Below are 25,376 nucleotides of genomic sequence, written 5' to 3' on the forward strand. Positions count from 1 at the left end.
TACAAGTAGTGTTAAAATATAAAACGTGCTAGAAAATGTTGACTAATAATTCTTAATTACTGTAAGGCTCTTTGTAATACCAAATTCCATGTATCTAGCTAAGGCTTTTAAAAACCAGAAAATTCTTTTTTCTTGTCCTACTTCCAGCAAAAATATTTATTTAGAATAACAGTTTTCAGGGACAGCACATATAGTCTAATCTATGCTCTCTCTATTTTCTTCTGCTGTGTTATGTAATCATCAGTGATGCTCAGATACATGGTCCTGAATCACCAAAAGATCCTGAGATCATTGTGCTAGGTTTACTAGGGTCTTGTGGAGATTTTCAAAGCAGGCTAAATGAATAAGGACTTTCTATTTATTCCTCAGTTGCTCAATTAAATAAAATGAAAGAAGCAGACCACCCCAAACCACACCTCCAGGCCTGTGATTACTCAAGCCGTCCAGTTTGCACATCTTTTCAGTAAACGTGTTCTTTATTTTAAGTGTCCAGTGTTCACTGACCCTCAATATTCTACCCCAGGGAACTACTATTACTACTTGCCTTGGGCCCACACAAAGCCAGTTGTTACACTGACTTCATACTGGGAGGATATTAGTCATCGCCTGGATGCAGTGAACACGCTCCTAGTCATGGCAGAACGGCTGGTGAGTTTATCTTTTCTGCATTTCCTTTTCACCAAACAGAGTGAATTATGTGTTAGTTAGAATGCAGGTTAGGCCACTGTACCACAAGACCTCAGAATATAATGGTAAGCAAAATGAAAGCTATTTCTTTAGTAACAGTTGAGGTAGGTAATCCAAGGCTGGTATGGAAGTTCAGTGGTGTTAGGGACCCAGGCTTTTTCCCCCTTGTTGCTCTGCTGTCGCTAAGGAGTTGTCATAGTCTGCATGGGAAAGGCAGCTCACCACCACACCGACCCTTCAGCCTGAAGGAAGGGGAAAAGGGGGAGAAGATGACACAGGCCTTTTCCTTCAAGGGAAACACTCAGAAGTCACAGGCTTGATTTCTACTCATTTTCCACTGGCCAGAATCCAGTCATACAACCACCTCTTACTACAAGGGAGTTGGGAAATACAGTCCTAGGCCTGGGCAGGCATATGTCCAGGTACAAGTTCTCTTACTGTGGAAAAGAGAGGATGGATGTTGAAGTAGGGGGACAACTCGGTTTCTGCCACAATTTGTATGTGAAGTATGGTGTGGAGAGTGGTTCATTTCAATAGAAACATGCAACCCTTAGAGCTTTGCTATCAAAGCAGTAAGAATCTCTACTGTGGGAAGAAGTGGGCTCAGTAGACTTTCTTGTTTGGAGGTTGGGGGTGTTCCCTCTGGTGGGAACTTGCATAGATGTGATATCTTTGATTATCCTTCTAGTTGACATTGATGAGGAGAAGGAGGACATGGTTAGGATATTTCTAATTAAGTCAAAGATACTAAGTTATTTCTATCAGGTACTGATAAAATCCATCTGGTATTAGTGTTTTGATTTCTAAATTATATGAATATTAATTTTTCTAAGATCCAACCTGTCAGGGTTGGACCATGACATTTGGGGGTCCTGGAATATACTTGATCTAAGACCCCACGGCAAAAATCTGAAAATACTGTTTTATGTTTTAAAGACAATATTGAAGGAGAATTATACATTTAACTTAAGCATAATGGTTTACATAACAGAGCTACAATTGATATGCATTGTGGTTGTGGTATTAATTTCCAATCTCCATCTCAAGGGACTTGGTAGAGAATTGGTCACACCTCTATTCTAATTATGTTTTGGGTTTTCTTCAGCATTTTTCATCTTTGTTCTTCTCATCAGCTCTCTTCATTGACCAAGCTGTCCTAATTCCATACTAATCTGGACAGGACAGTGGATTTCCGTGATCCGACTTTGGGGGATCATGGTGGGCTCTCCCTCAACCTCTCTGTTGGCAGATGCTCAAAGTGATGCAATAATCTGTCCTGAGCTTATCTTGTACTTTCTGTACCCCAACCCTGGGATCACCATTTCTCCAAGGAGCCCTGGTTCCTTTTAGTAGGAACCGAATGTGAAGAACAAGGTCTGGGTATTGGAGTGCTCACTGCTACTGAGATGTCATTGCTTCTAGGCCTTCTCAGCAGACAAACTTGCATGAGAACACACATGTATATACATATGTATGTTTATTTCTATATCTCTCAATATACTGAATGCAATGAGTTTATAAGGATAACCCCAATTCCATTCTAATATCATGGGGTTTATTCTAGTCTTCACTCTTTCTGTATTTACAACTCCCTTCTCCAACAGTGAGAAACCTGGCTTCCGTTTCCCTCGATATATTTACTCATTAGTTTAACCCTAAAATCCGTAGGTGAAGTACCGCAAAAAACAAAGCTATTTAGAGTTTGATACGTTTATGGTTCTTTCCTTCAAACTAAGGGAATATAGTAAAAACATTGTATTCAAAAGTTACTTGGGTTACTTCAGTGTAGTTATGTTATTCATCTGAAATATAGTTAGGTTCACTTTTTTCTGTCTTACATTCCATTTTAGGGTTCCTTCCCCCATCCTTGTTGGTTTTTCTTTTATTTGCTTTTTGAATACTTAAAATTTGCATGGTGTCAAAGGTCAAAGCTATATGAAAATCTTGTCTTATTACTTAAATATATGTATCAGTGTTGATGGCATTTTGAAGAAAAATAGTATTGAGCTATGGTGAGCATTATTAAATGTAAAAGAAAAAAACTTTTCATTTTTCTGTTAAGTCTTCTTGCGTATTTTTTTCTTGAAAATGAAAGTTAAACCTTTACCAGGTATAATGCACAATTACCAATTATTTCCTCCCTTTCCAAATTCTTCAGCAATCAAAAATAGAGGCTCTAAAATCAGGGATACAAGGTAAAATTCCCGCAAACCAGTTGGCAGAAATGTGGTTGAAGCTGATCGATGAAGTCATAGAAGACACAAGGTATAGTGATCTTATTCGTACTTTAGAATTCCCAGCCGTGCTCGCCTCCCTTAAACTGTAAGGCCTGAAGAGTCTCTAGAATTTTCTAGTGTTTGCCTGAAAAATGAATTTGAATCAGTCAGGCTTCTCAAAAGGCTGTCACTGGAAGAGTCTCTGAATCACCAGCAGGAAAAGCTCCACTTTCCGATCTGGTGCCGATTCTAAAGCAGCTGAGGGAGGCTGAGGTCCCACTTCAGGAAGCAGTCCCAGTGCAGCCTCCTGCAGGGGGTGGGGAAGCGGGGAGGGAGCTGGTCTGCCTCCCAGCGGTCCTTGTGTGCCCACCGCCCCAGGAAAGGTGACTCCTGGCTCCCCAGAGAATGGGGTCTGGGGCTGGGGCATTGATATTACCGTTTAGAACAGCGTTCCGAATTCATAAACACAATTTTAGCAACAGCCGTTTTACTCGCTCTTTTACTGGATGCCTAATGAGTACTCTGGCCAAGCCTCCCTTAGGTGAAGCCAAAAGATTCAACCCAAGCCAGAGAACCTTTCATAACTGTGACTTAGGGTAACTGCTCAGATCTCAGGGTATTTGTAAATCAAAGGGGGAAGTGATAATTCTAAACTCATTTTAAATGTTGGCCAATAGAGCAGCGGTCAGGGAAGTTCCAAAAGAAAACTATATTAGATACTTCTAACCAGCAGCAGGAACCAGGGCTGTCCAGCACCCCCTACCCACAACTCCAAGCTCCTAACCCAAAGTCTCCCAGTCTTCTTGTGCCCTCTAGTGGTTCAGCTAGGTAACTGTCATGCAGCTGAGATCAAAGTATTGCTGGGTGCTTGTTTAAATTCAGAGAATTTATATCTGGGTCCTAAGAGGTCATCTCTTCCAGTCCCCTTATTTTATAGATGAGAAAACAGAGGCCCAAGGAGGTGAAATGACCCATCTGAGGCCCAAAGTTGGGTTTATTAGTATAACTTCTTTTCCTGCTACATGTTTCCCACCATCAGCATCTATTTGTTGAAGGTCTTATGTGTGACCTCTGAGCTAGCAGCTTCTGTCTATATTTTTGCCTCAAAGCATCATTTCAGGGACTTAACCCTTCCAATGCATTGCCATAATTACCAATGCAACCAAACAAAAACATTTGGTAATACTTTTCATGTAGAAAATGCCTGTGAATTTTAAGAGATATCTATTTATACTGTTCTTGAATAATCGGTTTTTGAAGAATCCAATTGGGCACTTTCTAATTTTAGGAAACTTGTGTTTAAGGGAAGTCATTTAGGATTTCCTTCATTTAAGAAGCTGGGTAAGGTTCTTCACTGGTGGTCCAGTGGGTAAGACTCCTTGCTCCCAATGCAAGGGGCCCGGGTTCAATCCCTGGTCGGGGAACTAGATCCTGCATGCATGCCGCAACTAAGAGTCCCCATGCCACAACTAAGAAGCCCGCATGCCGCAACTAAGAAGTCCGTATGCTGCAACTAAAAAGATCCTGCATGCCGCAGCGAAGATCCCAAGTGCCGCAACTAAGACCTGGTATGGCCAAATAAATAAATAAATAAATAAATATTTTAAAAAATTTTAAAAAGCCGGGTAAAATTCTAACCAATGAAAATTCTAGGTAGAAACAATGTGAGCAGAATTCCCTGGAATAGGTGACATCCTCACCATGTGACCCCATCAGCAGCCCTTGTGAGAGGGGGGCCCTGGCAGAAAAAGTCTAATTCTGGCTCCAGCTCAGCTGTTCTAGTGGGAGCTTGACCTACACAAGTGGTTCTTAACGTTTTGGGGAGTACTCAGTACCCTCTGAGTACCTGATGAGATGATGACGATGATGGCAACATCATTTAGACTTTACTATGCGATAGGCATTGCTCTAAAGGCTCCCCATATATTAATTCATTTACTTCTCACCACAACCCTAAAAGGTAGTTATTATTTTCCCCCATTTGAAGATAGGAAAACAAGAGATTAATTGGTCAAGATCACCGAACTAGTAAATGGTGGAGCCAGGATTTTTACCCAGATAGCCAGCTCCAAAGCCTGTGTTCTTCGTCACGATGTCATCTTCATCATGATGTCACACTGCATGTCAACACAGACAAACACTTTTCTTTATAAGTTCCAGGGATTCACAGACCTCCAGAGGCCCACCCGCAGACTGCCTAGGGGTGCATGGGCCCTAGGTTAAGAAGCCTTCCGCTAAATGATCTCTAATGTCCATTCTTCTTCATTTTGTGGGTCTGTACAGTGATCATAGGAAGCAAAAGAAGGGAAGGCCAGTTCCTCCCAACTGCTGCCACTGTTTCCATCTTCTTCCCAGTGACTCCAGGGGCCTTGGGTCAAACCCAAGGAATTACTTTGGAATTTTCATCCCCCTGCATTCCCCATGAGAGTTAGGAGAGCCTGTCTGGCAGGTCTGCTCTTAAAGCCACATACACTCACCTTCAGCTTAAACCTGGTCACGCTTTGTGGAGTCTATTAGGAAACTGATGTGGTTTGTGAGATGGAAACCAACCGTAAATGAATTTGACAGTTCTGAAGCCTAGGAAGCTATTCTGCATATTCTCTGGTTCTTTTTCCTTTTTTAGATACACGTTGCCTCTCATGGAAGGAAAACCTAATGTCACAGTTCTTGATACTCACATCCAAAAGCTGCGATCCAGAGCTCTCTCCCAGATACACGAGGCAGCTGTGAGGATGAGGTCTGAGGCCACAGAGGTGAAGTCCACATTGGCAGAAATCGAGGACTGGCTCGATAAATTAATGCAACTGACTGAAGAGGTAAGGCTTTTAAACTACACTTGACATGGAGGAGGGATTCTGTAGAAGGGCACCAGGGATAGAGATGGTAGTAGGAAAATCTAGTGCGTTATCTTGCATATTGAGCAGATCTAAAGCATGATGAAATCGAGGCATTACTGGGCTGAGGTGCTAATGGATGCATCATTGAGGTCAGGGCAGAAGAAGAATTTTGAGTTGGTTGTCCTAGAAAAGTCTTCATAGTGGACAAATCATTACCAGTGTCATGGTACAATCAGAATATTTCAATTAGAGTGATATAGTAGCAGATCTGTGTAGTACCTTTGTTTGGGATTGGGAAGACCTGGCTTTGATTCCCAGGTCTACCATGTTTAACCTTGGGCAAGGTACTCAAGCTCTCTAAGCCTCAGTTCCCCATATATTAAATGGAGATAAAACACAACATTGCTTTATGAAGATTAAAGAAGGCGAAGAGTGTAAAGGCCTTAGCACAGTGTGGGGCGCACAGTGAGGGGCTCACAGTGAGTACTGGATAAATGTTGGCTGCCATTGACCTCTGTGGGTTGGAAGAACAAGGGAGTAGAAGACCCCTCCTACTGACCTTCAAAGGTGGGGGCTGGAGGGTGGGTAGTAATATATTTGTGGATAGAAATACATTTGAAAAACACGCATGTGATTACAGGAAATTTTTATTTTTTACTTTATGCTTTGGTACTTTCAAAGTTTTTTTTATAGTGAACTTACATCACCTTTATAATCAGAAAAAAAGAGGTTTAAAAAAACTAAGTTAATATTTCATATTTGGAAAATATCAGATTGTGAGGTAGAGATGCTCTATGTCCTATGAAATACATGAAGCCTGTAACCCCTTGACTGCTGTCTATGGCTTTCTCCAAATGATGGGAGAGATGAAAGGGGGTATTTTCCAAAATTCCTCTCAGAGCTCTGTAGATAGGACCTTTGGCAGGTGAAGCTCCCCTTCTGCTTCCCTCTTTTCCCTTTGGCCAGTCACAGGCTGCCTCCCAGCCCTGCAAGCTGTGGTCCTGGAAGATGTGAGAGTCAGGAATTTGGGCAGAGCCCTAACCACAGTGTTTCTTTGCTAAATGGAGCCCTGAGGGTCCAGCCTGCAGGGTCTGTGGTGTCTCTGCATTTAGACTAACTATAGCTTTGCTTCCTTTTCCATCCACTCATGTGACCAGCCTCAGAACAGCATGCCTGACATCATCATCTGGATGATCAGGGGAGAGAAAAGATTGGCCTACGCACGCATTCCCGCGCATCAGGTTTTATACTCCACCAGTGGTGACAACGCATCTGGGAAATACTGTGGGAAAACCCAAACCATCTTTCTGAAGGTATGGCTTCGTCATTGTGTAATGTGAAATACTTAAGTGCAAAACCCATATTCCCAAGAAGGGCTGATTTATATTATTTGCCAGTCATTGAATGGCTAGGGCAATTGTGGTCCATTTCAGCCTATTCTGGCACTTCCTCTAGGGTGGTAATTCCCAGAGTGGCCTGAGGTCTGCTGGCTTCAATCAAGGACATTTCCATAGAGGTCTCTGTGACACTAATATTAATATGGCATTGTGAATGCTTTGCTTTCTGGAATGATTTTCCACTTACTTCTAATGTCTCATGTGAAGCAGTGCCTCTCTTCCTTTCTAGTGAGCGTTCGGGAAGCAGAAAAAAAGGGAAGGTAATATAGATAGTCCATGGAATCTATTCCTAACCAAATGGGTCCTCAAATTGAAAAATTTTGAGAATTACTATTTTAGGGCCGGCGTTCTGAACATTTTTTGGAGTTGTAGACTCCTTTAAGAGCCTGATGAAAGCTACTGGCCCTCTCTTCCAAAAGAATGCACGTCTCCGATGCATCCAATATTTTGCATCCAATTCAGGGGCTTCGTAGAACCCATAAATCCATCCCAGGACCCTGGATTAAGAGCTTCTCTTATGTGCCTAAGGAGAACCAGAGGAGGGCCTGCGGATGGAAACAAAGAGATCCAAATAGTTGCCAGATGCAAGTTTTACATCCCTCTCCCTGCCAGACTCCAACCGAGTTCCTTGGAGTTTCAGGGAGAGGAAAAAAATTCAAAAGGAGAAAAAGCAGTCAGGGGAGAGTGTTCTCTTAAAACAGGGAGATATATGCTAACTTTTTTTATTATTATTAATTTATTTATTTATTTATTTTTGGCTGCATTGGGTCTTCGTTGCTGTGCGCGGACTTTTCTCTAGTTGCAGCGAGCGGGGGCTACTCTTCGTTGCGGTGCGTGGGCTTCTCACTGCGGTGGCTTCTCTTGTTGCAGAGCACGGGCTTTAGGCACGCTTGCTTCAGTAGTTGTGGCTCGCGGGCTCTAGAGCGCAGGCTCAGTAGTTGTGGCACACGGGCTTAGTTGCTCCGCAGCATGTGGGATATTCCTGGACCAGGGCTCGAACCCGTGTCCCCTGCCTTGACAGGCGGATTCTTAACCACTGCGCCACAAGGGAAGTCCTATGCTAACTTTTGATAAATGCACTCTTTGCTCTTTAATCAAGAGGATGAAAATAGAACCAGAATGATATCTTCTTTCAAGTGTCTCTTGGTGGAATAAATTTTACTTAACGTAGAACCACAATTATAATTGACCTCAGCAGTATGTGGAAGCAAACTGATTAATAAATAAAACTTCACAGGGGGTAGGAGAGCTCTGTAGATAGGGCCTTTGGCAGGTGAAGCTCCCCTTCTGCTTCCCTCTTTTCCCTTTGGCCCGTCACAGGCTGCCTCCCAGCCCTGCAAGCTGTGGTCCTAGAAGATGTGAGTGTCAGGAATTTGGGCAGAGCCCTAACCACAGTGTTTCTTTGCTAAATGGAGCCCTGAGGGTCCAGCCTGCAGTGGTATTCTCTGCATTAGGTTTCCGAACTCAGTGGATAAACAGCAAAATGCTTTTAAGAGAATGTTTTATATATTTATTGATTTTGTTAACACTCATTATCCAGTTTAGGGAGTTATTTAATTCAGTGGGTTTTTTGTTGGTCTTAGGGCCCCTTTCACTCTTAAAAAAGTCATTGGAGACCCCAGAGAGCATTTGTGTATGTGGGTTACATCTATCAATATTTACTGTAATAGAAATTAAAACTGACATTAAAAAGTATTTATTAGGGCTTCCCTGGTGGCGCAGTGGTTGAGAGTCTGCCTGCCAATGCAGGGGACACGGGTTTGGGCCCTGGTCCGGGAAGATCCCACATGCCGCGGAGCGGCTGGGCCCGTGAGCCACAATTACTGAGCCTGCGCATCTGGAGCCTGTACTCTGCAACAAGAGGGGCTGCGATAGTGAGAGGCCCGCGCACCGCAATGAAGAGTGGCCCCCGCTTGCCGCAACTGGAAAAAGCCCGTGCACAGAAACGAAGACCCAACACAGACATAAATAAATAAATAAATAAATAAAATTTTTAAAAAAGTATTTATTAATATATTTTAAAATAAACAATAATAAATCCATTATAGGTTAACATAAACTATATATTTTTATAAAATATAACTATTTCCTTTTAAAAATCAGAGAGCAGAGTGATACTGTTTTGCACTTTTGCAAACCTGGCTTCACAGAAATATAACTGGATTCTCAAAACTGCTTCTACGTTTCGTCCTATGGACTAAGTTGCTTGGTTGAAGTATATGAAGAGAATCTGGCCTCACACAGATATGTATTTGGAAAAGGGAAGAGTATTTTAATAACTTTTTCAGATAATTATGGGTACTCATCTTTGATGCAATACCAAACTCAAGTGGTAGCTTTTAAAAGGTTAATTGCAATGTGGAATCTGACCTACCTGACCTATCAGTGAACTTTTCATTCTCTGCTACGTTAAAATCCATTGGTCTATCTTGTACTTTGAATGGCTCTTTTAGCCATGCATGATTTTGTAACATTAAGCATTCATTTGGAAAATATTGATTCACTGAGTTATGCAAATCTTCCTAATGTTGACACATTTCATCATACAGGATTTTTAAAAATCACATTCATTGGGACTTCCTTGGTGGCGCAGTGGTTAAGAATCCGCCTGCCAATGCAGGGGACACGGGTTCGAGCCCTGGTCCGGGAAGATCCCACATACCACAGAGCAACTAAGCCCGTGTGCCACAACTACTGAGCCTGTGCTCTAGAGCCCGTGAGCCACAACTACTGAGCCTGCATGACACAACTACTGAAGCCTGCACGCTTAGAGCCCGTGCTCCGCAACAAGAGAAGCCACCGCAATGAGAAGCCCGCACATCACAACAGAGTAGCCCCCGCTCACTGCAACTAGAGAAAAGCCCGCGCACAGCAACGAAGACCCAAAGCAGCCAAAAATAAATAAATAAAATAAATAAATAAAAAGAAAAAAAAATCACATTCTTTGATATCACTTACAAGAAAAGCCCTTATGTATTGGGATGCTATCAAGCTCACCCCCCGAGACAGAAACAAATTTTCCAAAATTCTAATTTTAACTTGAAACCTTGAATTTTATCATTGCAACAAAATACAGTCACCTATTATCCTTGAAATGACAGGCTCACTTTGTTTATTTTCAAGAAAATGTCTGCCCCATATATCCAAGTATGAATAACCATATTTGTCAGCCAATCACTGTTTCAGGAAGAAAAGGTATTCTATTAAAAAAAAAAAAAAAAAGGCTAGTTCAGTTCACAGCTCAATTGCCTAAGTTTTTTTTCTCAGAACATACACTAATATGCAGCAGAATTTCATCACACAAAATATTTAAAAGACATGTATTCAGGGATCACGATTTAGGATTAGCCATTTTTAGTGCTTTATCAAAGTAATTAATAAGTAAAACTGGCATTTTGTTTTCTTCACTGAGAGTGATGAAGAAAACTATTACTACCAGTGCAGTTCGGTGTTAACTGTCTTGATTCCTGCGACAGTGCTTGGAGTTTTATCCACCATTGCTTTTGCACCATCAGTGCAAATGTCAATACAGTGAAAAAAGCAAGTAACATCCTAGTATTATTAGGACAATAGTTTTGACCTTGTGAGCCTCCTGAAAATGTCTCAGGGACACCCAGGGGTTCCTGCTTTACTTGTTATTTTAATCTTTGCAGAAGGGTCATTTGGAAATATTTTAACTGCACAAACAAAATTAGACTGCTGAAAACAATGATTAGATGTTCAGTCTACTTTTGTTTTGAGCTTAATGCACAGCCTGTACTGTGCCCAGAATAATGGGTCATGTTATTGTGCATCTCACAGTACCCACAGGAAAAAAACAATGGACCAAAGGTGCCTGTGGAGTTGCGTGTGAACATCTGGCTGGGCTTAAGTGCTGTTGAGAAGAAGTTCAACAGCTTCGCAGAAGGAACATTCACCGTCTTTGCTGAAATGGTACATTTAATGACATCACTCTTTTCCTCTTTGTGTGGGAGTACTTTTACTTTTCATCCTAAGGGAAAATATTCAGATGTCAAACCAGCCTCCACCATAATCGCTACCTAAAACCCCACATTCAAGAGCCCTTAATGAAGAGGGTAGGGAAAGATTGACTGGAGGTCTACACTGGGACACCCCAGAGTGATTCACACACAAGCAACCCAGGAGTGAGGACGCTTGAGAGGTGCCGACCTTGAGAAGCCTGCTTGGGGTTTGGAGTGGTTTTTTTTTTAATTGAAAATATAGTTGATTTACAATATTGTGTTAATTTCTACTCTACAGCAAAGTGTCTGGAGTCTTTAAACCACAGAAGACTCAATCCTCAGTTGGGGAAACCTCAGAGGGGTTTGCGCAAGGGCAAAGAAAATGCTGCCTGGATACTTGAAAAACAATAGAGATAATTTGTAAATCCTTCACTGAGTTAAAAATCCATTTAGCTAATTAGAAATCTCATTAGAGTTAAACCAATGAAAATAATTTTCACAAACTTTTACAGCTAAAAGTGGCGTTAGTTGGATTTTTTTTTACTGAAAGTACTTATTGATGTAAATTTATTAGATATATTCAGTGGGTCTCTTCTGACAATTTTCAGATGAGCTCCATTCTTTTACAGATGGGCCTTCATGCTCAAATAACTGGGGAGAAGACTATCTTCATTCTAGCTAATTTGTAATTGTGTTTCTGCTGCCCGCCACTATGCCCGACCACTGGTTTAGGATTGTGGTTCTGATGTGCTTGCTGGGCAAGAAAACCCACGGCCATCTTTTAGTTTTGCTTTTTTTAATTTAACAGTGCCTGGCACGTAGTAGGCTCCTATAAATATTTATTAAATAAATAAATGGTGACAGAATTCATCCATCCATCCATCCTCCCATCCAAGCCTTTAGGGAGTGGTAGCTTTATGTCAGGCACAGAGGCAGAGGCTGAAGATGATGAAGCAGCCAAGCCCTGTCCTCAAGGATCTCAAAATCTATCACAATAATAAAACTGGGTGTCTTGTTAAAAAAGAATCCCACCCCGAGGATTGTGATTCTGTAGCTGAGTTAGGGATTAGCACCTGCAGTGTGGGTGGATACGGGGCATTGCGGTCCACTTTGAGAAGCAGTGAAACCCATGGGAGACACACACAAAGGCCTTAGGATGCAAGCTTTGAAGTGCGATTGGAGAGAAATAGAGGGTGGGCTGGAGGCCTCAGGGGAGGCCCTGAGTCACAGATGTTGATGGTCAGTCATCTGGGCGGTGCGGAAGGGGCATCAGAGCACATGTGGGAGGGGCTTGCTCCTGCCCTCCTGTGGGATTTCTTGGCATCCACCTGCCCTACAGCTCTGTGGCTGGGGCCCAGAGAAGCTAGCACTGAGCAAGGAGCAACCCTGCCTCTGTTTCCCATTTCCAGATCCTTCCTTGCATAGAGTGAACTCTAGTTTCAACAGGTGTAGAGATGATCCACCCAGTTTAGTTGTTTTGCGTGACTCTAGTTTCTCCAAATTCTAACAGCCTCTGAGTACCAGAAGGGACACATTAATGACAATAATGGAAATTTCACTGGTTCTTGCCTTCCTGGGCTAATACCAGACCTCAGTTCTCTACAAAAATTCCACCCCCCCCCCAAATTTCTGGAGGTCTCACTAGTGCTGTCTTAGATATTGCTCTGAACTTTAGGCACAAGGGGCTGTGAGACTTGGGGGCACATGCATGGCTTCTTTGGTTTCCAAGTGACAAGGACACAGAGTGGAGGAGCAATTCCTGCCACTTCTACTTGGAAGCCAGCATGGCTGTAGTATAATCCAGGTGAGGACCTTGGCATGGACAAGAGGGCAGCAGCAGCAGTGGAGATGGGAGCCTCATGTGGCTTTGAGGCCTTTAAGTAGCACCTGTGGGGCGGGACCATTAGCACACGTGAAGCACCTCAGAGACCTCCAGTTTCCTCATCAGGCCCCTACCCAAACTTCTTCCATCATCCTTCAGCCAAAACCTCCCCTGCTGCTTATGCAAATCATCTTCTGGGTGAGCTCATCAGCAGACAAACAACGATATCAGCTTGGACCCAAGCAGAGACTCTCACCACTGGCAAATATCAAACCTCTTTATGGTTGACATAGTGAAAAACAGACCATTGTAGATTTTATAAATTCTGTCTTAGAAAGGAATGCCCTGTAAACCTGGGTCTGCCATTGCCATGAAACCTGCTTCCAGAAAGGTCTTGATCCACTCACCATACTCCAGAGGGAATGAAGGCTCAGAATTTTTAGGCCCCATAAAAGCTGGGTGCTAAAGGACCTTCATGTTTCAGATGGGTTCTTTGTGCTGCCCAGGAAATGTACCACTAATTATAATATTGTTTCTGTGGGGAAATGTGCCCAAGTTCTCGGCAGCAGACTTATAAATAAAGTTTTAGAAGACTACATGTTCATAAATTGAGGACTTTTGTAGGTATCTAAAAGATTAGGTTCGGAGCACCATTTGGAGCCATTCAAAATAATGGTAGAAACAACTAGCATGATATATCAATGTTTACAAAGCACTTTCACAATCATTTGTACATTTGAACTTCAGAACAACCCTATGAGAAAAGTAGTATTATCCTCAGATTACAGATGAGAACACTAAGTCTTAGAAAGATGAATGATTTACCGAAGTTGCATAATCAGCAACAGCGCAACTTAGGTCCGTACCTTCTGAATATAAAGCTTTTTCACTTTTCCTCATTGTTTAGCCTAGGTCCTAGATGGACTTGAAAATTTATGTGTTGGCTTTATTTCTTGCTCCCTGATGATGTTTCTCCAATTTCTTTTTAATAGTATGAAAATCAAGCTCTTATGTTTGGAAAATGGGGCACTTCTGGATTAGTGGGTCGTCATAAATTTTCTGATGTCACAGGAAAAATAAAACTCAAGAGGGAATTCTTTTTGCCTCCAAAAGGCTGGGAATGGGAAGGAGACTGGATAGTTGATCCTGAGAAAAGGTAAGTTTTTCATTTTCTGAGAAAAAAGGATGGTAATGTAGTCTTTCCTTAGAAATTGCTAAGTGAATCTTCTCCATCATCATTCTTGATCATATTTACATAACACCCACTGAGCAGAAGTAAGTCCACAGAAACTCACAGAAACTTGAAAGATGTCATCAATGTCCCATAATAAAACAAAAAAGTATAAAAAGAACCTGGTAGTAACATTATTGAGAACTTATTACATGTGAATGTGTGAAGCAGTGGGCTAAACACATGAATCATCTTATTGAATCTGGATTGCAGTCCTACAAGATAGGTAGTGTCAAAAATCATGAAGAGTCTGAGATTTTTATCCTACTTGCAAGCTAGCAAGGTCACCTGCCACAGTTTCGTGGATGTTGGCAGGAGACACAAGACTCCTAAAGCAGAGACAAAGGACTGTATTGCCCACAGCAAATAGTAGTAGTATTAGTAGTACCAGAGTATCAACATTTGCTCTTGTTCTCCAAGCCCCAATTCCCACAGGGCGACAAAAAGAGGGCCAGGTGACACTTGCACATGAAGTGGATTGTATAATAGAAAAGGAACCCTGAGCTTAGGGCACCTGAATCCTTTATAATGGGTAGGTAGTAAGCGTGCTGGCCCTTTGCTCTGGAGAGAAACACTATGTCTTCCGAGGTTTTCCTCATATAAACATCCTTGAGAAGATAGTCTGCAACAAAGGTCATGGAGCCTGTGTTTAGACTCACAAAGAATTATCTCCCAACAAAAAATAGTGTTATCTCCACTTTACAGATGAAACTGAGACCTAGAGGGATTAAGTCACTTGTCCAAAGGCACACAGACTGTGGGTGAGTGGTGTAGACAGGACTAGAACCCAAATCTAGCCTGGGCACCAAAACCAGCTCTCAACTGTTATGCTGGAATGTCTGCAGGAAACAGTAGAGGGCATACTTTAAATGGATGAATTGTATGGTATGTGAATTATATGTCAAAGGCTATTATTAAACAGGAAGAAAGAAACAGTACAGGGGGCAAGCATGTGTCCCCTGGAGTCTGGAGGAAACCAAAGCCTGGTTTCTATGTGTTGCCAAAAACACTGGAACCAGAATGCCCTCTTTTCTCCAGCTCAGGACAGTGTACTTGTGTTCGGAGGAAACAAGCTTGTGAAGTTGGATTTTAAGACCTTAAACTAGAGTTTGCTCTCTCTGTCCACATGTGTTTCCCATAATGACACAGGATTAGGGAAGGAGGGAAAGAAGTGTGCTGGTCTGGTCTGTTAAGACCCAGTGTCTGCACATGATTGCTTTTAACCCATGACAGCTTGCTTTGGATGGAGTTGGAGTTGCTGATGAGGGGAAGGGAAATGGGGTTTGAACTGGAAAGAAGGAAGGAAGGTTAGTGAGGACAGGGAAAGGCCAGGGGAATTGGGACTGGAAAAGCAGGTCAGAGCCTGTCGGAGCTGGATGGGACCCCAGAGGTGGCAGCCAGTTCTGTTCTCCTTCTCTGGGGCCCGGAGAAGTGATGGACAAGCCCAATTGATACAAAGGGTGGGAACTTTCTGTTTTCTGATTTCTTTCCAGTGCTTGATTCTAGGGGAGGATACAGCAGGGGAAAGATGTAGAGGCAGTAAAAGGAAAAAAGAAACCTCACTTGATTGGATACCTGGCAGAAGACTTAAGTCAAAGTTGGAACCTCTGTACTTTTCTTCTCTGGGTTGTCAAAATAGTTCCAAATCCAAGAGGAAAATTGGCATGGCAGGGAGTCAGTATGGATTTCTCAAGTGCCCAAATGGACTTTGGAGTCTGAAATGACCTGGTTTGGCTGTCATCCCTACCTAGGAACTATCCAGAAAATGTAAACTCCTCCCTTCAGTTTGTGTTACGTAGACCAAGCAAGCCATGAGTAAAAAGTTTCCACACTAGGCCCCAGGAGACCGTCTCCATTCCATTTTTTAAAATAGGTGGAAAGAGGGAAGATGACTCTTTATTCTTTTGAACTGTTAGCCAAGAGTCTTGCTGAGAAAATGCTGAATGGCCCTGACCTGACACAGAAACAGAAGCCTGGTCCCTAGAAGAAGTTGCCCACAATACTGTTTTCCCAGTCCCCACCCTAATTACTGGGCAGGAGCAACTCTGCTAATTTAAGAAGTTCTCTGTAATTTAGGGCTCATTGTTCCAGCGGCCCCTCTTCAAAGGAATGTCAAAAGCTATTAGTACAAAGAAGAGTTTGGAGTGGAGAACCCAACGGGGTAGGGCGAGGAGGGAACGGGGGCCACCCCCAGGGTGTAGATGTCTCCCCGCCATTGGAAATAGATGGGGTGGTCGGTGACCACCTTTGGTAATGCGAGCCTCCTCTCCCTCAGCTTGCTGACCGAGGCGGATGCGGGTCACACAGAGTTCACAGATGAAGTGTATCAGAACGAGAGTCGCTACCCCCGGGGCCAGTGGAAGCCAGCAGAGGACAGCTACACGGATGCGGTGAGCGCAGCTCCCGGGGATAAGCCCTCCTGCCTGGGCTCGGAGAAACCATCGCTGCATCACCGAGCGCAAGGCGGGGCTGCCCCGTCTCTCCTGCTCTATCTCGTGTCATAAAGCCTTCCCTTTATAACTGGAGCCTCCAAAGCGCATCTGTAATCAATTCCTATAGGAAAGACATGGGGCCTGTTTAACTAGGTGTTGGTACATGGTAAAGTCTGGGTTGTGAAATTTTTTTTTACTATATTTATTATGGAACTAGTTTTTAAAATCATAACAAAGTGAATGCTCATGTCTTTAGAATAGTCAAAGAGCATAAAAGGAAATTAAAAGTAATTCTTCTCCCTGATCCATATCCCACCCCCAGAGATAACCATTGAACCACTGATAGCAGTTTTCTGTTCCTATACAAATATATAACTTCTTTTTTTCCCCGCCTGAATAGAATTGTGTTGTATGCACAGTTCTACAACTTGTATTTTTCACATAATATATCTTGGACATCTTTTGATATCAATACATATAGATCTATGAGCCATTTAGAAAATTCCTACAGAGTGTTTTATTATATGTACCCCTCTGTAATTTATTTAACTAATCCTCTCCTTGTGGATATTTAGGGGTTTTCTGCCCAGTCTTTGTTTTTTATAAACAATGTGACAATGAACATCCTTATAAGTACATTCTTATTCACTTATGAAAGTTTGTCTGTAGGAGAGGCACCTGTTGGCTTGGTCAAGGTTTCAATGCATATAAAATTTTGACAAATATTGGCAAACTACTTTCAAAGAGGTTGTACAAATTTATATTTCTAGCAATAGCATAGGGGGCTGTTTTTCTAGACACTCACCCTCCCACTTTAACATCTTTGTCAGTACATGAATAGATGGTATCCTGTTGTTATTTCAATTTTCACACTCTTAAAGTGAAGCTGACTATTTTTCTATGTTTATGGACCTCCTTTATTTCCTTTACTATGAACTTTTTTCATAACTCTATGTTTTAATGCAGAACTTGTCAATATTTCACGTAAACTTTGCTCAGTCTTACATGATTAGCATCTACAACCTCCTGTAGCATTACCCCATTCTTGAAAACATGTGTTTTTCATGCTTTATCCATCTCCGATGGGTTCTCTGCAATATAACCCCTCATAAAGAGTTGCATCATTTCATAATATTAAGTTGAACCATATGAAATTGCTGATATTTGATCATTTTTGACCTACAAAAACAATTTCCCATGGTTTAACATAACATATTCCCTAATAGTGGAAGCAGAAAGTATTCTTTAAAAATCTAGTTATTGCTTAGCAATTGTGTATAAATAAAGATTACGGCTTTTTCTGAGAAAGATTGATGTGTATGATGGTATTGAAATGAGTGAGTCTATAGTTAAGTGTGAGGAATTCTATCTCACCTTTGCATCTTATTTAACACACTATGGCTTCTTTCTCTTTTTTTTTTTTCTAAGAACGGTGATAAAGCAACATCACCCAGCGAGCTCACTTGCCCTCCAGGTTGGGAATGGGAAGATGACGCATGGGTCTATGACATTAATCGTGCAGTGGATGAGAGAGGTAACATTTCAGACCTATTACCTGACCAGGGGCTCTCCAGCAATGCCTTGGTTAAAGTCAAGTTTCCTTGGGAGGGAGGAGTCTCACGCCCCTTCGTCTAAGACGACCAGGTCAGGTGGTGTTACCTGTGACTATTCAGATGCAAAATCTGAAAGACAAGCAAGTACTTGGACAGGTGCAGGGTGGGGGGCTGTCAAGAATGAAAGATACAAGGTAACAGGATGCCGGGTGGCTGGACTTTGAGATCCCGGGGATCCAATGAGAATTTGGGAGGGGACTGGAGTTTGGAGCTTCTCTAGTCTAACCACGGCATACCCTCCCTGGGAACATCACACTCAAGGGCCCCCTAGCTCAGAAAGAAGAACTGCAAAATGCCTTAAAAGTCACCCTACTCAGCAGTAATGCAGATTATTGACATAGCTTCTGGTAATGATATTTATCCTTTTCTTTTTTAAAAAAATTTTATTTATTTATTTATTTATTTATTTATGGCTGTGTTGGTTCTTCATTGCTGCGCGTGGACTTTCTCTAGTTGCGGTGAGCGGGGGCTACCCTTTGTTGCGGTGCGCGGGCTTCTCATTGTGGTGGCGTCTCTTGTTGTGGAGCATGGGCTCCAGGCTCACGAGCTTCGGTAGTTGTGGCACACGGGCTCAGTAGTTGTGGCTCGCAGGCTCTAGAGTGCAGGCTTAGTCAGTAGTTGTGGCGCACGGGCTTAGTTGCTCTGCGGCATGTATGTGGGATCTTCCCAGACCAGGGCTCGAACCCATGTCCCCTGCATTGGCAGGCAGATTCTTAACCACTGCGCCACCAGGGAAGTCCGATATTTATCCTTTTCTACAAATAGTAATCTAAAGTTAAACGAACTAGAACATTTAGAATTATCACGAGAGAAAATTTGACTTTTAAATTTCTTACAAGAGGGAATAGTACACATGAAAGAACTAGCATTGATATGGAAGGTTTCAAATAGATTATAAATTTCTTGATGGGACTTCCCTGGTAGCACAGTGGTTAAGAATCTGCCTGCCAATGCAGGGGACATGGGTTCGAGCCCTGGTCTGGGAAGATCCCACATGCCGTGGTGCAACTAAGCCCGTGCGCCACAACTACTGAGCCTGCGCTCTACAGCTCGCGAGCCACAACTACTGAGCCTGCGTGCCACAACTACTGAAGCCCATGCACCTAGAGCCCGTGCTCTGCAACAAGAGAAGCCACTGCAGTGAGAAGTCCACGCCCCACAACGAAGAGTAGCCCCCACTTGCCACAACTAGACAAAGCCCACGTGCAGCAACAAAGACCCAACGCAGCCAAAAGTAAATAAATAAATAAATTTATTTTTTAAAAAAAGTTTCTTGATGATCTTGATGCACAAACCAGGCCTTTTAATAATAGTTAATGTTTTTTGAGTGCAAACTATATGCTAATCATGGTCCTAGTGCTTTGCATGCATTATTTTGATTAATTCTTTTGAAAAAGCTATATTTTACCTTTCTGCTGGGGAAATTGGACCATCAGCAGGTTTACTAACTTGCAAGAAACTTTAAAAGTAAACAGCCCCCATGTGGTGATGCAGGGATTTGAACCCAGGCTGTTGACTACACAGGCCATGCCCTTCATCGCTGTCCCTAAATGCCTCTTGCATTGTGCTTTACTCTTAGATGCACTCAATTACCATGAATGACTAGAAGTAGAAACATGGAGGAGAACCCCAGGGCCACAAAGGAAGCTTCTTGAAGAGGGATCCAGGGAAATAGGGCTGTATTCAGTTTGGCTGATAGCAGCAAAGTGATAGGAGCAGTGGCGTTCAGTCGTGACAGTGGAGAATGTTGGGGGGCAGAGAGTGACCTAATGATTCCTGGAACTTTATTTGGCAATCTGGCAAGTGCATCTCGTTTGGATAACCATTCACAAACTCTGTTCCAGGCTGGGAGTATGGAATTATCATCCCTCCTGATAATAAGCCCAAATCCTGGGTTGCAGCAGAAAAAATGTATCATACTCACAGACGCCGAAGGCTGGTCCGAAAACGCAAGAAAGACTTAACACAAACCACTTCAAGTACTGCAAGGGTAAGAGGAGCAATGGGAGGGAGCTGGGGGCTCCGCCTTCCAGACCACACAGAACCATAGTTAACTCGGCTATTTCTACAGAAACCATTTGCCAGTCAAGGGCCTGATGCCCTGCTCAAGGGTTATAAAAGTGTATCCCCACCCCAAACCTGCTGATTTAGGAACTCTGGGGGTGGAGCCCAGCATTCCATGTTTCAGTAAGTCTTCCAGGCGATTCTGAAACAGGCTAAATAATGAGAACCACTCAAGAGGCAGTAGTAGAAACAGAAATTATTTTGGTAGCATAATGTAGTAGTGGCAATAGCTCAGGACCTGGAACAAGACACCTGAGGATTCAAATCCTGGCTTCATTTCCTTTCTCATCTGCAAAATGGATATAATATCATGCATCTAATTAGGGTATTATAGGCTTAAATGGAAGAAGAATAATAAATTGAGTGGAAAAATAATACTCATAACAATAATAAGTGGTATGTTCTGTGTGCTTTTTGTGACGGTAGGTACTGAATATACATCATCTCCAATCCACAAAATCTGCATTTTTCTCCTCATCTTACAGATAATGTTCACAGGGGTTAAATGGATTTGCTTTAGGCCATGGGTCTAGTAAGTGATAGAGTGTTTGAACCCAGGCTAAGGTCATCCCAAAATACGACCTCTTTCTATTCCACAAAGTGCCTGACTCATAGTAGATGTCATGAAGTGCCTTTTTATTAGATAGTGAGCTTTTTGGTACTTCTAAGGTTCCAAAGCTCAGGACCTTGTTCCTAATAAATAATGGAGTAGAATGAATGAGCTAATGAATGAATATTTGTTTTGCAATCATCCTTATCCTGGTAGGGTGAGAAGTTTCTAGAGGCACTTGACTCCCTCCTTCCACATGAGAGCACCAAGGTGAAGTGGAAAGAACACTGAGCCACCAGTCAGAAGACCAGAAACATGGCCCAGTTCTATTCTACCAAAGAGTATTGTTGAGACTTAGATCATGTTCCCTAACCTGCCTCACTCCTGGCTGCATAAAATATTTTGGTGTCACTAGTAATACTGCCAGAAGGTCAATTACAAGATTGTCCTTGACCTGGGTTTTCTGTTTATTCAAAGTTGAAAAAAATAACCCCTACATGGAACTCTTATTTCTGAGATCATAAATATTATTCAGTATTATTTTACATCTATTAAATCTAGTCATACTTTTAAGATATTTACATAAAATTTCCACCACTGAAATGTCAGCTACAGGAGGGCAAGGATCTTGTCTTTTTCTTCACTGCTTCCTCAGCTCTTAACCCAATACCACACTTAGAGTTACTGAATGAATTGAAAAAAAACACTGAAAACTGAGATAATTATATATAGTTTTTAAGATTAAAAGTGCTATAGTCATTAGATAGTAGTTATTATAGAAGTAATATACTCTGACTTACTTATTAGCTATAGAAGCTATTACCTTAGACAAGACCCTTAAACCCTAGGGAGGGTGGTATCGTTTTTTTCCCTCTATATATAAAATGGACATAATAATATTTTCCAAACTATATCATAATGGCAATGTTCTTCTGAGCTAATGAAGTGAGGAAATAGAAAGCAATTTGGAAAAGAATCCATTTGCTTTCCCCGTTCCCTCATGCCGCCCCCAACCCCTGCTACCAAGTCTGAATAAGGTACCCCTCCTGATGCTACAGCCACCACTCATTTCATTTCATCTCATTTCACTTTACCTGCCTGCTTATCTCTCTCCATCCCCAGAGTCCATCAGCTCTGCAAGGGCAGAGAGCCTGTCTATTTTGTTCTTTGTTGTATCCCTGGCTCCTAGCCCAGTACTTTGGCACAGAGTAGATTTTCAATACGTATTTGTTGATGGATCACATAATCTGCTTTATCAATATAAGGAATATTGTTATTATGATTATTATCATTCAATGTTTTACTTCTATTTTAGGCCATGGAAGAATTTAAAGACCAGGAGGGCTGGGAATACGCTTCTTTAATTGGCTGGAAATTTCACTGGAAACAGCGTAGTTCAGATACCTTTCGCCGCAGATGCTGGAGGAGAAAAATGGCTCCTTCGGAGACGCATGGCGCAGCTGCCATCTTTAAACTTGAAGGTGCCCTTGTAAGTAATAAATAGCCAAAATTCAAATCATATTCACAGAGGGAAAATACATGAGTGTTGGATATCATACCATCGACTCCAATGCTGTAAGACTGCACACAATTTGGGAGAAAGCTGCACATCCTAGGTGCTCAATAATTTTTGTAGAATGAATAGACCATTCACATATGAAAGGTTCTAAGAAGCACGTTTAATATTGTTTCATCTAGCCTTTTCCAAGTATATCTGTTCCAAAACCTTTGCTTCAGGTGACATCTATTAACATCCCTTTGGATTATACTTTGGAAACTACAACTGTTCAACAAACAAAGAAAGTTAAATATGCAGATGTGAGGGGAAGGAAAACAGAAGGATGCTTACAAAATTGGAGAACAATTCATATGGAAGCACAATAAAAAGGCAGAGAAGAAAAAAGCACAAAGGTGGAAGGAATGAATAAGAAAATGGTCATGGTTGATTTAAAACAATGTGGTAGTCAGGGACCATTTTTAGAAATTTGTGTTTGGACGCAACCTATTTTTATATTTCTACACAGTGACTCTTCTCTGTTCTTCTTCCACTGCTCTTTTTCTTCCTCCCCTCCTCTTAATCCACTTATGTATCCTTTATGCTCCTCCTTTTTTTTTTTTTTTTTTTCCTTCACGGGCAGGGTGGGCAGGGTTTGGTAAACCTGGCCTTGGGGTAGAAAGGCTGGCTTCGACTTCCTGCTCTGTCGCTGTCCTGGGCTTTATTCATCTTTAAAAAATGGAGTGATTGGATGAAGAAAATCTCTTTTAAAAGCGACCATCCCATTTGTTTGTAATTCTTAGCTCTTCGTTTGTTTTTAGGCATTGTTAATTGGTTTTCCTGACTCTTATTTTAGGGTGCAGATACTACCGAGGATGGAGATGAAAAGAGTGTAGAAAAACAGAAACACAGCGCCACTGCTGTGTTTGGAGCAAACACTCCCATTGTTTCCTGCAATTTTGACAGTAAGTTTTAAACATGTATTTGTGTTTTTCACTTCTATGACGTTCATCTCAAGGAAACTCTTTGAATTCACCAAATATGATAGATAAAAATCCCTTTATGCAAATGTGACTTTCATTTTCATCACTTGATGGAGACGATTTTTTAAAATACAGTTTTCAAAATTATATTTGGGGTAGAGGGTGGTCAAATCATTGATTTCAACATAATCTGTCTGATATGTACTCATGCTACCTATTAAGCTCCCGCAAAAGATTATTCTAATTGGAAAAAAGGTTCAAAAAGTTAAGGTTGGTTTCAATGATAACCTTCAGGAATTTTGGAAGCAGACCTACTCTGTAATAATAATAGCAAATACTCATGTAAGTCTTAGCATGTGCCAGGCACTCTACATATATTAACTCATTTAATTCTTATAACTACCCTAGAAGGTAGGTACTATTACTGGTCCCAGTTTTACAGGAGGAAACCAAGTGCAGAAAGATTAAATAACTTGACCAAGATCTTATAGCTTGTAAGCACTACAGACAAGATTTGAACTCAAGTAGTCTGGTTCCCAGAATCTGTGTTATGAATCAAAATGCTCTCCTGCCTCTCAAATTATGTGTGTTTGCAGGGGCAGGGAAGGATGGCAGCATAGTGGGGAGGGTCGTATATGCATTAGTATAATAATGATAAGGAGTATAAAGTCTTTGAAATATCAAAGAAACGTTTAGCAGATAACTGTTTCCTAGATCTGGTGCTGAAATGGTCTGGAAAGCCCTATTTCTATAACTCCTAGAGACCAAGTGTCATTTTAAAGGTCGGCAATGACAAGCAGTACCCTAAATCCAGGTAGTTTACACCAGGAGTATGTTCTCCTGATTGACACACTTGCATTGAGCTTCCTGTAGTACTTTTTAAATAAGTTTCATTTTGCAGGAGACAGAACTACTTTGGGAAGACATGTCATCACCACTGTATATGTGTTCTTTACCGTGGGGAAATAGATTTGGGTAACCCATTTATCTGAAGCATATATTATCTCCAAATAGAAATACGGTGTTCTGTTTCTTGTAAGTAACCTCCATCCTGTTCTTTTTAGGAGTCTACATTTACCATCTGCGTTGCTATATCTATCAAGCCAGAAACCTCATGGCTCTAGACAAGGATAGCTTTTCAGGTAAAGGAAAAAAGTCTCCATCTCACATGTTATTACGCAGCAGGCTAGCTGGATTCTACTTTTCGTCAAGTGGATGCTTTGAGTTATTTCTCACAACAACAAAAAGCCTTTCCGTATTGAGAGTAGTTTGATATGCATGAAGTCAATTGCTCAGTCATTAGATACTTGCTGAGTATGCCGAGCACGGTTGCTGAGTGCTGGAGAAGATTCATGGTCTTTTAATACTAATCATCATTAATTGATTAAGTGATTAAAAATACACCTTAAGAAAAGCAGTTTTTGCTTTCTGTTTATAGCTGTGTTTTTACCCCTGGGCTCTTGGGTTAATTGGTAAGTCCTCACCTTTATATATATATATATATATATATATATTTTTTTTTTTTAGAGGGTTAGGGATTGGGCATCTATTGCCTTTTTTTTTTTTTTTTAATAAATTTATTTATTTATTTGTTTATTATTTATTTTTGGCTGTGTTGGGTCTTCGTTTCTGTGCGAGGGCTTTCTCCAGTTGTGGCGAGTGGGGGCCACTCTTCATCACGGTGCGCGGGCCTCTCACTGTCGCGGCCTCTCCCGTTGCGGAGCACAGGCTCCAGACGCGCAGGCTCAGTAGTTGTGGCACACGGGCTTAGTTGCTCCGCAGCATGTGGGATCTTCCCAGACCAGGGCTCGAACCCGTGTCCCCCGCACTGGCAGGCGGACTCTCAACCACTGCGCCACCAGGGAAGCCCTATATATATATTTTTGTAGCTCTCTTACGTTGACAAAAAGATCACCCATTCCCCTACTTTGGAGTCCATCTTGACCTCCTCTGCTGCCTGCTCCCCAATTCCCAGCACCATCAAACCATGAGGCTTCATCACCCCTCACACTGACACCCCAGCTGCTTTTGTTGCCTTTGGACTGGTTCTAAGAGGAAGGTCCTGGGCTCCTGCTGCTGGGGGATTT

The 25,376-nt window shown here is 41.9% G+C and overlaps 1 protein-coding gene across 5 annotated transcripts in view; it reads left to right on the forward strand.

Annotated features, from left to right (window-relative positions):
• MYOF (myoferlin) overlaps positions 1-25,376 on the forward strand; it is a 158,939-nt gene that overhangs the window by 92,689 nt on the left and 40,874 nt on the right. For all 5 annotated transcript variants that reach the window (XM_036828555.1, XM_036828557.1, XM_036828558.1 and 2 more), the window contains 12 exons: positions 524-648; positions 2,846-2,952; positions 5,527-5,719; positions 6,898-7,053; positions 10,939-11,070; positions 13,914-14,077; positions 16,428-16,542; positions 18,013-18,118; positions 20,042-20,187; positions 22,127-22,300; positions 23,163-23,271; positions 24,354-24,431. In XM_036828555.1, coding sequence (XP_036684450.1) covers positions 524-648; positions 2,846-2,952; positions 5,527-5,719; positions 6,898-7,053; positions 10,939-11,070; positions 13,914-14,077; positions 16,428-16,542; positions 18,013-18,118; positions 20,042-20,187; positions 22,127-22,300; positions 23,163-23,271; positions 24,354-24,431 — 1,605 coding nt within the window. The remainder of the gene's footprint in view (positions 1-523; positions 649-2,845; positions 2,953-5,526; positions 5,720-6,897; positions 7,054-10,938; positions 11,071-13,913; positions 14,078-16,427; positions 16,543-18,012; positions 18,119-20,041; positions 20,188-22,126; positions 22,301-23,162; positions 23,272-24,353; positions 24,432-25,376) is intronic.

The sequence above is a fragment of the Balaenoptera musculus genome, chromosome 16 (assembly GCF_009873245.2).
Source record: "Balaenoptera musculus isolate JJ_BM4_2016_0621 chromosome 16, mBalMus1.pri.v3, whole genome shotgun sequence".
NCBI classification, from domain to species: Eukaryota; Metazoa; Chordata; class Mammalia; order Artiodactyla; family Balaenopteridae; genus Balaenoptera; species Balaenoptera musculus.